At 42.3% G+C, this 13,839-nt stretch overlaps 2 protein-coding genes across 4 annotated transcripts in view; one reads left to right on the top strand and one right to left on the bottom strand.

Annotated features, from left to right (window-relative positions):
- PSMB2 (proteasome 20S subunit beta 2) overlaps window positions 1–13,839 on the top strand; it is a 155,802-nt gene that overhangs the window by 12,295 nt on the left and 129,668 nt on the right. The window lies entirely within an intron of this gene.
- AGO3 (argonaute RISC catalytic component 3) overlaps window positions 1–13,839 on the bottom strand; it is a 36,130-nt gene that overhangs the window by 11,218 nt on the left and 11,073 nt on the right. For 2 of the 3 annotated variants that reach the window (XM_062620738.1, XM_062620739.1), the window contains exons 3-18: window positions 13,456–13,576; window positions 12,710–12,918; window positions 11,533–11,669; window positions 8,841–8,975; window positions 6,587–6,674; window positions 6,297–6,444; window positions 5,896–6,015; window positions 4,961–5,083; window positions 4,625–4,758; window positions 4,046–4,230; window positions 3,616–3,775; window positions 3,093–3,183; window positions 2,219–2,413; window positions 1,747–1,881; window positions 1,000–1,101; window positions 60–259 (exon numbers count right to left, since the gene is read on the bottom strand). In XM_062620738.1, coding sequence (XP_062476722.1) covers window positions 60–259; window positions 1,000–1,101; window positions 1,747–1,881; window positions 2,219–2,413; window positions 3,093–3,183; window positions 3,616–3,775; window positions 4,046–4,230; window positions 4,625–4,758; window positions 4,961–5,083; window positions 5,896–6,015; window positions 6,297–6,444; window positions 6,587–6,674; window positions 8,841–8,975; window positions 11,533–11,669; window positions 12,710–12,918; window positions 13,456–13,576 — 2,283 coding nt within the window. The remainder of the gene's footprint in view (window positions 1–59; window positions 260–999; window positions 1,102–1,746; window positions 1,882–2,218; window positions 2,414–3,092; window positions 3,184–3,615; window positions 3,776–4,045; window positions 4,231–4,624; window positions 4,759–4,960; window positions 5,084–5,895; window positions 6,016–6,296; window positions 6,445–6,586; window positions 6,675–8,840; window positions 8,976–11,532; window positions 11,670–12,709; window positions 12,919–13,455; window positions 13,577–13,839) is intronic. The other variant, XM_062620740.1, reaches the window with a different exon arrangement.

Genomic DNA, 13,839 nt, shown 5'->3' with positions numbered 1-13,839 from the left:
CCTGACAATGAAGCAAAGACCAACAGGGAGAAAAACCTCCGGCACCTCTTTTCATTTACCTGTCATGTTCTTTGTCCACGAGATGGTATCGTGCTCTGAATGCTACCAGGTGAGCATAATACGCTGGTGCAGGTATAGAAACTGATCGGGTACAGCGCACATATGTGTGGCAGAGCTGGTAAGTCAGCAGCTGGAGTTCATCTGCAGTAAAACAGTTATCATCCCACAAAACATGATAGTGTGAGGGACGGCTGGTACCCTAAGGAGAAGGGAACATCAATTCACTTATCTGTTTTTTCCATACAATCAAGTCAGATGTTTGAGTTCAGAAAGGGCCAGACTATTGAGTCTAAACGCCTGTGTAACAGCAGCCAGAGAAAATACAGTCTTGGGTCAGCCCTAAATGTGTTTATAAAGGAGAATAAGAAGTCTAACATTTACATGATTATGTTACCCCAATTATCCTTGCCTGGAAAAAAACACATCCCTTCTAGATAACCCTCAATGACTGAAACCTGCTCCCAACATGACTAAGCCATGATTACACCAGCTCTTAACTACCTTCAATTAAAACTGTTTCTCACCAAAACACATTTCCCACAGAAGTAACTGCTGCTTTTAACTCTTTACAATTCCTTAGGGATTTCTTTTTCCATTTTTAAGCTGCATCTTAATAGAATTTGTCATTAAGTTGACTCTCCACTGTACTGCTGGCAATACCCCCACACTGCTGGATTTAATTCCTCAGCCTGTAAATCACCAGTGTGCATTCAGTCAGCAAACCAGCACTGCCTTCAGCCTTTCAAATGGTTTACATCTGAAAATTTGATTCCACGTTAATTTCATTGTGGCTATAAATCATAAAAGTACTGCGATATCCCAAATAAAACTGAGCTAAATGACATTTCCCTACTAAGTAAGGGTCTGTATACACAAGTGTCACAAAAGGGAGGAAAACATGTTCTAAATTCACATTCACTTATAAAGAAACAGCCGTACCTGTATTCCAGCATGGCTACAGAGGTAAAAATCAAATTCATACGGATGTGTAATGTCAGTATCTACAGTGGTTCCAGCTGGAATATTGCCACTTCGTCCAACCTAGAGGAAAGGTTTGGTTCAGAAGCACAGCTAACAACCGTTTATCCATCTCACCGTGATTACAAATACAAGTTTCTATTCAACCCACGCAAGGTTTCCAGGAATAAGCTGCCTCAGTACAGTCTGCGGTGCGTCAACAGAGCAGGCAGGGACGTCTGACAAGGACACTGTGCGGCACTTACCATCTCAATACAGAACGCTGCACCTAAAGCCCTTCAGAACCTTCAGTCTCAGAAAGGCACAAGAACTGCACGCACATTTGTATTTGGAATTGTCAGCTGGAGTTTGGACTGACTCACTCAGAAGAAAAGTGATTTTTCCCTTTTGTATTTTCTTCTCTCACAGTTGCTGCAGACCTGGTTCTACTTTGTCCCACACACATTAGCCACAGTTCATTGACAGACGAGGGCAACGTGACAAAGCCTGCTGGGGATTATGGGGTTTGTGTGTTCTGGTTTTTTAGCATATTTAAGGTCAACCATTTTTCAGTTTTGGGCTGCATTTTGTGCTTATCTATTCAACATCTCCCCTGAATGCAAAGACACTCAGACTCAGGAAAGCCCACACTAATATTTTCCCCAGCAGCTTAAGTGCTTGACATCAAGCTTTTCACATAAGGCTACTATGAGAGAGGGCAATGATTACCCTTTCTGTTCTGTCAGCACAGAACAATCGTGTATGATGTCGCTTCTGCACCACAATATAGGTTATTCCAGGCTGGTAATCCTTCTCCAAACTGATGCAGGCTTCTCTAATGGCTAGCAGTTCATAATACAAAACCTATAAAGACAAGAACGGAATAGTTTAGGCTTTCTTTCCATTGTATCCTACACACAACACCAAATAAATAGTCTGCAGTTAATACTAAGTGCAACTTCGCCACACAGTTAGTAATCTTAGGAAGCAGTTGGAAACATATTTTCCCAAGTTCTAAGACTTTGCCTTCCCAGACTGGAAAGAAGTTGCAACTTTTCTTACCCAACATGCTTAAGAAATTCTCTCCTTAAGTTTCAATTATTTTGTGGCACCTTTGTGTAAATGTAAGCAACTCAAACAGTACAGCTACTCAAACATGAGAACTGGAGTTGTTCTGTAGGAACAAAGCCCTTGAACCCACCTGGCGAAACTGTCCTTCAGAGACCCCGTCCCTATAGAAGATGATACGTGTGGGCTTGAACCGTGTTGACTTGTAGAACTGGATGAGGAGCTCTCTCACCATGGAGGCTAGGTCTTGGATGATCTCCTGCCGGGGTCGCTGAACTCTCACTGTGGCACAGTACCGGCTTGGATGAGCATCCATACTACCTACAACCTTCAGGGGAAGATTACATGAGGAAAGGCTTCAGGACCAAATCTATACCCATTAAAATAGCCAAGAAGAGCGACTGTTAAGATATTTATGTTAAAGGATCAACCACAGTAACATGTTCAACAGGAACTTCTGGGAGATACAGGTTTAACACCTTCTGAAAACAGGTATAAAACTTGCCCTCTAAGCACCTCAAAATGAATCTGTAGAATTAGAGTCTGCCAACAATGGCAAGTAAAATACCAAGGGCACAAAATACGAAGGTACTGACCACGCATCCAACCATCACCTTGACCTCCTGAACTGCACCAACACAAAAGGTAAGACTTATCGAAACCGTTCCTGCCAAACCAGGCCTTTAATGACAATTTTCTTCTTTAAAGATTCAAAAGTGTTATTAGCTAACATCACAAAGCTGCATCGTTGCCTTTAGAACAGTTTTGCAGAAGTACATTATTTAACAGAACTGCCATTTTAGCTTTTTAGTTTTTAACTCAAGGTAAGAAAAGCCTGAAGCATCAAGCTCTTCTAAAGACATGACTTTTAATAACACTGGAAATGTGTACAAAGAACTGGCATAAGCCCTGGAAGACATTTGACACAGCCACAGTCCATGAGCTGCATTTACTGTCCTAACCTTTACCTAAGATGAAAAAACAATGCTAATTTATTAAAAACTTACAGCAGCTATAGAAGGCTTCTTCCCATCTCCAGCAGGAGGGTGAGTGACATCAGCTCCCAAAAAGATCACTGGCTGCTGGAACACAGAGGGTCTTCAAAGAGAAAAAAGGGCTAAGTCACAATTGCAGGTGAACAGCTGGTGCAAGGTTATTGCTCACTGGGGTTTCGATTCTCTTTCAGTTAAGCTGCATGGAGAAGCCTTCTTATCAGGTCCTCTGGCCAAACCTAGGCAATGAAGTCTTTGTGCACAGCACGTGAACTTCAAAACACCACCAGAGCAGCCATTCCAAAATACACTGCCATTTACTGTGGCATGATTCTAGTGGAGAAACACCACAGAGCTACACACGAACAGTACAAACAGCTTCTTGCAGAGGCTATCATTCTACAAGATGATTACACTAGCACTTGGAGGTTGGCTAAGCACCACTGAGGTACTGCCACGCTTAAATTTTAGGTGCTAAGTAGCAAACGTAACCTCATCTGTTAAAAGAAACCCCACATCAGTCTCCACAAAGTCTTACCGTTGATGAGGTACAAGGATGTTGTTGATTCCTCCAAGTTTAACATTAATCTTCAGGCACAGATTTGATAGGGTCTGTGGAGATGTTTTAATGACGTTCTTGACTTGAACGCACTGTGTGGCCATTCCCAAGAGTGTATCGCCCACACGTTTCACCTCCGCTGAGAAGCAAACATTAGGATACAACTTGAGTCCCTCTGGAATTATTGCTCTGTTGTGAGCTTAGCTTAAGTCACAATAATTTAAATGTACATACTCTGCAAAACAACTTCCAACTTATCTACCTGCTTCCACGTAATTTTATTTCTGGACACAAAATATTGGTTTCTAATGCCCAAAGAATGATCCTGAAGAACTCTCTAACGTTGCTGGCAGCAAGTTTCTCAGAACAATACTTGACCAAGAAGGTAAAGACAGAAGTATTCCCTTACCATACACTGGGGTTTTCCCTGGCAGGATGACAATGATGAGCTGCAGCCCTGAATAGGTGTTCTTGAGGTGTCGAAACATGGGCTCCACACTGTCTGCACCCTGGGCGTATTTGCAGAAGCAGGGCTGGCCTTGGATGGGCATCCCTGCGTCCTTGGAGATCTTGCGCAGCTGGTCTGTGAAACCCCTAAGGATGAGAAGTGTTCTGAGTTTTCACAATCTCACACAACCACCAAAGCAGAAGGGGACAGAAGAACTGTGCTACTCAAATGAAGACAATTCCAAACAGCTTAAAGGCCAGAACGTGACAAAAAAAAAAAACAGAGTTCAGAGACATTTAGTGCTTCATTCAAGATGCCAAAAGAAATTCTACACAAAACAGCAATATCACAGGACCAGAACCCCACAGTGTACTCAGGTGCAGTGTTTTGACTGTAGCTTCCAGTAAGGAAGCAAACCAGAATGGATTCTCTCCCTAATATCTTCAATGATTAAAAGCAGATAAAACCCTCATTAGAAGTTCCACATTCATGTTTTGACTAAGATGGCTTCTTCAAAGCCTGAACCACAACATGCCTTACTTCAGTATTTCTTCTCTGCATTGTCTCTGTGTTGCAAAGCAAGCTATGGCCCACATTTTGATCTCAACACCAGTGTGAAACTGCTTCCCTCTCATGTCCCATACTCCATGGCTTGGGGTTGCCACTGTTCGATTCTGTGGAAACAAAAGCAACAGACGTTTAAGTGAGTGAAAGAGGAAAAGGCCTACGTGTGTGGAGTTTCAGGATAACAAAACACAAGTTCTACCGTGCCGACTCTGATCCCTGCATTGCACAATGCAACTGAACTGACTGAAATTGTCAACGTGCACAGGAAACCACTCTTCAAAAGGGAAACAGAATGAGCAGAAACCTCACCCGTCCTCCATACTGCAGCATCGGAGCTGGGAGCACGCGCCCCGTCACATGGGCCATCTCATCCCGGACTTTGAACTGGAACTCTTGAACAAACGGATCTGCATCATAATTTGCACTTCTCACCTAAAAGAAGAGTTTTCCCACGTTACAGAAGTATCTACTTACAATTCATGGAATAAACAAGACTAACAGGATTGCTGCGGAAGGGCTCTACAACCATTCCCTGTTGTTGAACAAGGCTCAGATTTAACTGCTTAATACCATCACATATTTCCAGTGAAAATAATTAATACCAGGAGATATGATACACTGGATAAGGTATTTTGTGTTCCCTTAGTTACTCAAGTGCTCATCTAGCATGCTCATTCAAAAGCATTTTGTTTCCTCACAGGATAGATCAAAAAGCATCCTCCTTTAGAGACAAGCAAACCCAAGACAAATCAAATCCATTTATTCTATTACTGCACATTCAGGTCTTCTGAATTTTCCAGAACAGCCTTCTTTAATTGAAAAATTATGGCTAATTTGTCAGCTTAAAGCCAGATTGCTTCCAATGAGAGCTATCTGTTTATAAGAGTATTCAACCAAAAATATTCAAGTTTGATAATTCAAGTCAGAAAAACACTGATGTTTAGTCTCTGGATTCAGCACTAAGAAACAATATTGGTGAAAATATGTAGTGCTTACTACAGAAAGCAGCCAAACGTCTCAAGTATAGAAGACGCCACCACCTTCAAACTACTAACAGAAAAAAAAGGGCTACATCTGCGAGCTATTTTAAATAAATCCTCCTTTAAGAAGTAGGTAAAATCTCTTAAGGGCTGGAAGGAATGCAGAGACAAGGCTGGTCACATCAGAAGGTTTTGCATACATGGTATCTAGTGCAGTGTCATTTAGTGAGCAGTATCACACCAAAGTGAAAGTAAAGAACTAACCAATCTGCTTATTTCCTCCTGCCTATCTGGAGCAGATCTTGCTGTGGCCTTTATCATCGTCGATGTTTGATTGTCTGTCAGTTTCTTGATACACCGCTGGCCAGCTACAATATTACATACCTGAAAGGAAGGCAGAAGCGTCAATACACATTAGGAGCTCTTAGAAACCGATCCCAACATAACATCAATACACCCCACTATCACTGCAAAACACATCCCAGTGTGTTTAATCAACTGCATAGTCTTACTTTAAAGCACTAAAGAAGTCTTCAGTGAAATAGAAGAACGAGCATGGAAATATGGGAACATGTTTGTATTGCAAAGCACACAAGTTCTTAAACCTCCTGCAAAGTGATGCAGCCTACCAACAACAAGCTGACTTATCAAAGTAAGTTCATTACTTCTAAAGGCAGGTAGGTGTGTTTCTGTTCTTGTCCCACTTGTAGGCAGGGAAGATGAGGGTACTTCAGCTGGAGGTTGTACTTCTCTCTGAAATACTGTGCTACTGTTCTCTCCACCGTCTGGCCGTTTTCTAACTGTAAAGGAAAGCTGAAAAGACACACACTTTAATAAAATGGACAGAAATCTTAGCTGGCAAGTATCAACACCTCCAAATTCACATGATGTTAGGCCCTGTTACACATTTAGTGTTAAGGTATCACAGTTTATGCTTTGACAAAAGGCATCTTACGTTTGGTGACTTGCAGGCCTTCTTGTTACATTACAAACGCGGTATTTCCTTCTCATCGTTCCACAGTGAGTCACTTCTACCTTGAGACCTGCAGAAAAGTAGCACAGAAAAAAATGTCACAACTACACAAAAATCTCCACGGGGGACAAGGTTTCACACAATAGAGCATGTTCTACCAGCTTTGATAGTCAGCGTCAAATGGCACAACAGGAGAAATTATATTCTCTAAGCATTTTACTTTCATTATTAATTGATTTCTGACTAATCGGGTGTTATCCTCATCATAATGTATAACATTTAACGTTCAATGTCACCTGAATTGCTTGTAGCAGCTTCATTTAACAGGCATGTGACTAATCTGAGACACAGACACTGTCTTCACCATCTTCTTTTGTTCTCGTTCTCAATGCTGAATGTCTCTTAAAACTAGCAGTTCCCATACAACTGAAACTAAAAGGGCAAAACCAGATTTCTACCTCGTTGTTCACTTCCCCAACTTTGTGTCCTCATTCAGCCTGTAATTTTCTTTAATTTCACTGACCAAATTTAACTTGAGCTTTTGTGCAGCTGAAGATCTTGCCTAAAAGCACTCAGCCTACATACCAGAGGCACGCCAGGCTTCTCTCTCTATCCACGATAATAACAGCAGCAACAGTGACAGCTTCAAGAGGCTTTCAGCAGCTCTTTCTACTGACTAGGCACTCACTGTCTGCACTGTACACAGCGAGTAGACTCAACATCTGCTGGGAGTGCTGAGCTTATCACAGGAGTGCTGCACAGCACTGATGCGCTGCTGTGTCTTTCCCCAGCCCGTGGAAAAGAAGGCAGTTAAAAACAAAGCCTTGTTATCCAGAAGATCCAACCTATGGTCTACTAGTGAAGGCTTTTGAGGAAGCAGCTGGACAACTTGTCCTGTTAAGGCTCATGTGGACTGTGGGCAATGGACTGAATACCCCACATCAAATCAGGTCCCAAAGTACAAGAAAGCAGATACTGTGTTCAGTTTATCAGGGACACAGACATCCCAAAGCCATATCAACCGTATTTCATCGATCCCTGACAACACTAACACCAGCATTAGAGGACGGCATCATCAAAACTAAACTACCACTGCCCTGATACAGCATGAAGAGCAAACACAAAAAAGACACCATGAAGCAGTGTGGCCAAGGAAGAGGGTTGTGAATACGGAGCTATCTGGAACCATTCACTGCTCTGTCATTAATTTGCTGTGACACTACAGAAGGCACTACCCTCCCACAGAGCTGTTCGCAGACCGCCAAGTCTTTAATGCAGGGTTTGTTTCACTATGAACATCACATCTTGGCTGGAGTTCCCAGATACTACAGTAGTAAAACCAAATATTGACAGCAAAGGTAACCTCTCGAGGTTTTCTGACTATGGTAACACAGTGTCTGAGGCACCCAAGATAAAGCAGAGACAGCTTCTCATTCTCCAGCATGAAGACAGATGGGCAGATGTAAGAAGGAGGCATGTGAGGACAACTACAAAATAATTACATTTTTTCCCCCCAATGACTGTTCTAAGTTTATTATTTCTAAATTCTAACTTCAAATTTACTTTTTTGCTGCCCAGCATTTCAATAGAATCTAATCCTGCATCAAGTAACACAAGTATTTGAGAGCGGAGCTTTGGAGAGCTGTGCCCTTTCAAGGCTTTTCTCTCTGCAAATTACACTGGAACAAAAGGATATGGGAATACTCAAAGTAAAGTAGCATATATGGAGTGAACCTACTCCAACCAGCAGCTTATGCAATTTCTTTGGAATGCAATTTGGCCCTCAGCTGCAAGTTTGCAAGTGGTACTTGTTTTTCCATAAAGCAATCAGTTACTTTCAAAGAATCAATGATGTTAGCTTGGAAATCAATTTTCTCATTGCCTTGGCATTTAAACAGCAGGAGCTCTACAGAACAACACAACCGTGGCCTCAGTGACCGTCGCTTATATAAGGTTGGTCATCCAGCGAGGCAGGAGCACTTACCTCTACCCAGGCAGTAAACAACACGCTTTCCTTTGCCCTCTTAAAGCCACTGGGAACATACAGCATTTTTAATCTCTCTGTAGAGCTGCATTGTTTCATTCAGGATAAGAACCACAGACAGGGCATACTGCAGTTCTCTTGGCAGTTCCAGGGCTCTTCTGATGCATGCTAACCAGGGTTCCAGTTAAAACAAAACCCTTAGAGTCAGCCTGATTGTGTTACGTGGGACAGAACAGATCTGTTCCTACTCACCCTTTATCTCTTTGGTGAATTTTACCCGATGAGAATCAGTCAGAGGTCTTGGCTGTTCATCAATATTATGAATGTCAAGAACTTCACACATAAACTGAATTACAGGTTGTGCTTTGTAGAAGGCAGTGGCAGAAACTAAAAGGAACAAAACATTCTGTGTCAGAAAGCCCAAGTGAGGCTGTTGTGAGGCAGTACATAAATGAGTGCTTTTGAAAACTCCACGTGACCCTCAAGCAAACGTGCAGCACACTTTCTTAAACAGATTAGCAAGCCTCGCAACAACTGAGTACACAACAGCCAGCGTGGGGCCCACAGTGACTCGGTCTCCAGCACAGGCATTCTGCAACCACTTTGCGTTTCAAGGTTTTGAAAGGCTTTTTCCCCAGATAACATTTATTTCTAGAGAACGGTAATGCCCCAGAGAGACGTTCTCTTTCAACTCGGTATGGAGGCATTATTAATGTCTCTCTGCTGAAGAGTTCACATGAAACGCTAAGATTATTCAATATGCAATATAATTTTGTCAATGATACAATCTGCTAAGTTCCTAAAACAATATTTCGTAGGAACATGAGCACTATTTTGACTGTGCATCAATTACGTTAGTGTAGTGGTGAGTGCAACCGTTGATCTATTAAAATCTCTTTCCCTCCCTGCATACTAATGACACATTAAGTGACAATATACTGTTTCTGAGCAGGGCAGTTAACTCGTTCCATGGCAAGGAGACCATAAACGATCTGCTTGACAAAGTGACAAGCAACGGAAACCATACCTTTTGGTAGGAAAGGGGAGGTGGCACCAGATGCAGCTCAGATACAAGCAAACTGCTCTGTCCTTTTAAAACTTTAAGGGGCAACAACAGAAAAGAAGCACCCGACCAGCATTTTCTGAGCTTTGCAGATCTCATGTCCCCAAACCACCACATCCCTGCACTGATACACAAAACATTCTTCAGAGATGTGTCACTTCAGGAGGCTGCCAACTTCACACGATGCACCCGGCCCACACCTCCGGATGTCGATCACTGAATGAACACAGCAGCTTCCCCCCCCAGCCCCAGCTTTGGCTCCCACAGCAACGTGAGTGACACAAACACATTCTGCAGAGAACCTCGCACAAGTTCAACAACTAAGCCAAAACTCAAGCACCGGGATTTGGATGTAATCTTCACAGCCTCAAACCACAACACGAAGCCAGTGCTCTGGAAACCGCAGCTTACACAGGTCTGAAGCTTCCCATTCACAGAAAGGACTGAAACATTACTACTGCAAGAGTTACTTGCTATGCTTTAATGCTGGTAAGACACACTTGCTTCACAGAAAGTAATAAATTGATGTAAATTAGTACTCTTGTCTCACCTGAATCGTAGTTATTGCAGTCCCTACCACGCTGATACCGGTACTAGTTATTTCTCAGGTAGGATTTCTACATCCATTTTCAAACAATAGCTATACTATAGCTGCTGACTGAAAGGCAATTTTACACAAACTATGAAGTCACATGGGTACCATCCACAACTGAAGTAAACCAGAACACATGGACTTGGAAATTTTCAGCCTGAAAGCTCAGTATCACCTGCAACGTTATTATGCTCCAAGACAGATGCTAAGCGTAACCTGACAGAATGCTCAGCCTCATGCAAAAAAGACAGACTATTTACCTTGGGTTTGTAAAGCATTTCAAACAGACAGCGAGAACAGAATGTGAATTGGAGAAAACTTTAGGCAGCACCTGCATCTCAAACGCTGACATTCTTCAATAGGGGTTTAGCAACTAAATAGACTCAGAGCTCGTAGAGAGCCAGGGAGCCTGACACACGCACCAGTTGATCTCAGATGCATTCATCTGGGGCTTAATAAAGTGGAGCAAAGCAGATCTGAGTTTGCATAAGAAAGCCCTTCTCAATTAGCCCGATTCACAAAAGTGTTTGTGATAAAGTTTACAGAGTTTTCCTGCCAGTATTGAACAACACCTTCTGCGGGCAGCTGCACGGAGACACATCTTAAGCAACTGGCCTGAACCACTGTGGATGCAGCAACACAGAAACTCAGTAAGGAAAACAAGCTATGCCAGGCTTTTCCTTCCTATGCAGGATTTTAGGGTTATTGGTTTTTTTTTAGTCTGGCAGGTACATTTCTGCCATCACTGACACGATGACAAATCCAGAAAAGGACTGGGATTTCTAGGTAGCCTTTGTCATATTGGTCTGGTCTGAAGTGACTGAACAGGAAGCCAGTGGAGGCATACTTACACTTCACTATTGCAGTCTCGCTCTACTATTATCATTACAACTTCTGCAGTAGGTTGACTTCACAGTTAATGTATTTTATAAGGATATTACAAGAAAAAGCTACTAAATCTCCCAACTCAGCAATGAGACAAGGATTTTTCAAGTGAAAACCCCTTGTGTATAATGCAATTAAGTTTTAAGCTTTTCCTATTCTGCTATAAGTTCTAGCAAAATACCCCTGAGCTTCTTTAACTCTTCATTATCTACAGTATGAATGAAGAAATCGGTGTAGAAGGTAGATCCTGGTTAGTAAATCCTCTGCACTGATGGCACCAAAAGTTATCACCACAGAGAAACGTGGTTACCACCAACTCAAGCAAAATGACTGAATGCTGAGATCACTTATTCTTCAGGGCATGGTCACCATTACCTTTATTCCTAACCCTGAATCCAACTTACCATCAATATTGAGCATCATCTTCCACATGGCAGGCCGAACAGACTGATGGAATCCAAACCAGACCTCCCTACCTCCACCCAAAGGGTGATCATAGCCTTCTGGAGCTGAGAAAAAGGAGCGGCCCACAGGGGTATACCTGGTGAAAAAGACAAGCACACGGTCATGCTATGGCTTTCCAAATAAAAAGTTCTATCATAAAGATTAGAATATGCAGCATTGTTATTCTGGGTGGGGATTTTGTGCACCAGAAATCCGTGCTAAGAACCAAGTTTAAATGATAACACTTCAAATGCTGCTGCTCCTGTTGCAGTGGTTTTAAATGGAGACAAAACATCCACTGGTTTTAGCAACGACCTTCAGTTTTCACAACAAATCAAGGACTAAGTTAGCTTGCCTTTTCTGATCTTCCACTTCAAGAACGTATAATCTCCATCACAGCAGGTTTTGTACAACAGCACTGTACACACTGGACTGCCCCTCAAAACTCATTGTACGTGTTTTAAAAAGGACTCTGGGAAATGTAATAACTATGGTGGAAACAAAGAACCAGGGAAAGTCCTGCTTCTCTCTCAGAAAACAGCTGCTAAGGAACCTTCATGCCTCACTAACACCTCTGCTGCTCCCCCAGGATCGTGGGAGGTAAAGCCAGCAAGGAGCTTTATTTTCACTGACCAAATAAAGCAAAATCACTTTGGCCTTCTCTAATGTTTCAGGGTTCTGAGATAAAGAATCACAGACTTTGTTAGGACAAGTATCTAGTCTCCACTGTGTTTTTAAAATGTGAGAAGCATGCACCATTGATGGGTGTTATGGATGAATTAAAGACTCGTGCTTTCAGACAGTCACTGCCATCAAGTCACCCTACTTGGCTTGAGTTGAGCAGAAAACATGGAAGCAGTGCTACAATCCCTCAGTATTTCAATTACAGGCTTATTATAAGTGTCTCTTATTTCTTGAGCTGTTCAAATACATCACCTGCTCTGGAGCCTACATGTCTACAGAAACCCACACTTGTGCATAATTGGCTTTAATCCCCTCAGTCAGTCCAGCTAACCAGCTGTGCTGCATACGGGGAATGATCATTTTTGTCTTTTCACCTGTGAACAAACAGGGATGAAGGTCTCCCACTGGGGATACTTCAGGTATAGACAGACTGCAGGAAGACAGTGAACCTACTTCATGGAGGGTAGGTGTCGTAGCACCACATCGACAGCATGAACAGGGTTAGTGCTGATAGGTTTGTCTAGTTCCAGAGGCTCAGGCAAGGTTCTTCCTGTCAAAACTTCATGCAGCAAGTGCCAGCTCACCCGAGAAACAAACTTTATTGACACTTTGAAGGGACGATCTTTTCCACCTTCCCCTGGCAATGTCACATCCAAATCCACCTGCGTGTGCGAGAGGGAGAAAGAAAAGGCAGCTGTTTAACCTGAGCCTGACGGCCTTGAGATTCCACTCCTTCCAAAACTGGGCCAGAGACTCAAAACCTCACATATTTAGGACAGAGCACATCTGATAGAAGTATGTTATCAAATACACAAAACAAAGAGAAGCGGGTCCTCACCAAGCACAAGAGGATCACATAACTTTTTGCCATCTTGAATCAGAAAACTCTTCATCTCAGAGAAACTGTGGTTTGTTTTTTTTTAATAGGACTTAATAAGATAATGTATTAGTCTGTAAAACCGAGTATTTGATAGATTTTGCTGTAGAAAGAGGCTGCTAAATTCTCTCTGAAGGCAGATATTGCATGCGTATTTACATATGTTGGTAGTTGCAGGAAATACACCAGAAGAACTCCATTTCCACACAGATGCTGTAAGTCAATTCCAGTTTTTCTGAACTCAGCAATACTGGAAGTTGGGTTTGTTGCTTTTCCTTTCCTACGAAGCTATTACAAGTATATTTTTGTTTCTAGTTCTTACCCCAGTAGTGGCCACAGGCAGTGGATTGGCTGTATAGAGGCTTCTTTTCCCATCATAAACTGGTCTACGGTCCCCAAATATTGTCACTTTAAAATGCTGCACCATTGAGTCCACCACCTCCCTGGAAAAGGTGATATTTACATTGAAGATGTTTCCAAAGAAGTATCAGACTGCAACCGGCTCATTTCAACAAACATGACTTGAGTGAATTATAGAACACCCACTGGTGCATCAAAAAGGGGCTTCACGTACATCAACTAAAATCACAGATAAACACTAAAGAGTAAAATCAGAATTCATGCAAATGCTCAAATACTGGAAAATACTGTTATTGAAATCATTTCAGACAGTCCTAGAACTGAGACCTTCATATAACCTTTATGA

Source organism: Pezoporus occidentalis, unplaced genomic scaffold (assembly GCF_034315485.1).
Source record: "Pezoporus occidentalis ecotype Australia unplaced genomic scaffold, CSIRO_AGI_Poc_V1 ctg223, whole genome shotgun sequence".
NCBI lineage: Eukaryota > Metazoa > Chordata > Aves > Psittaciformes > Psittacidae > Pezoporus > Pezoporus occidentalis.
This window is presented reverse-complemented; position numbering and strand designations above follow the sequence as displayed.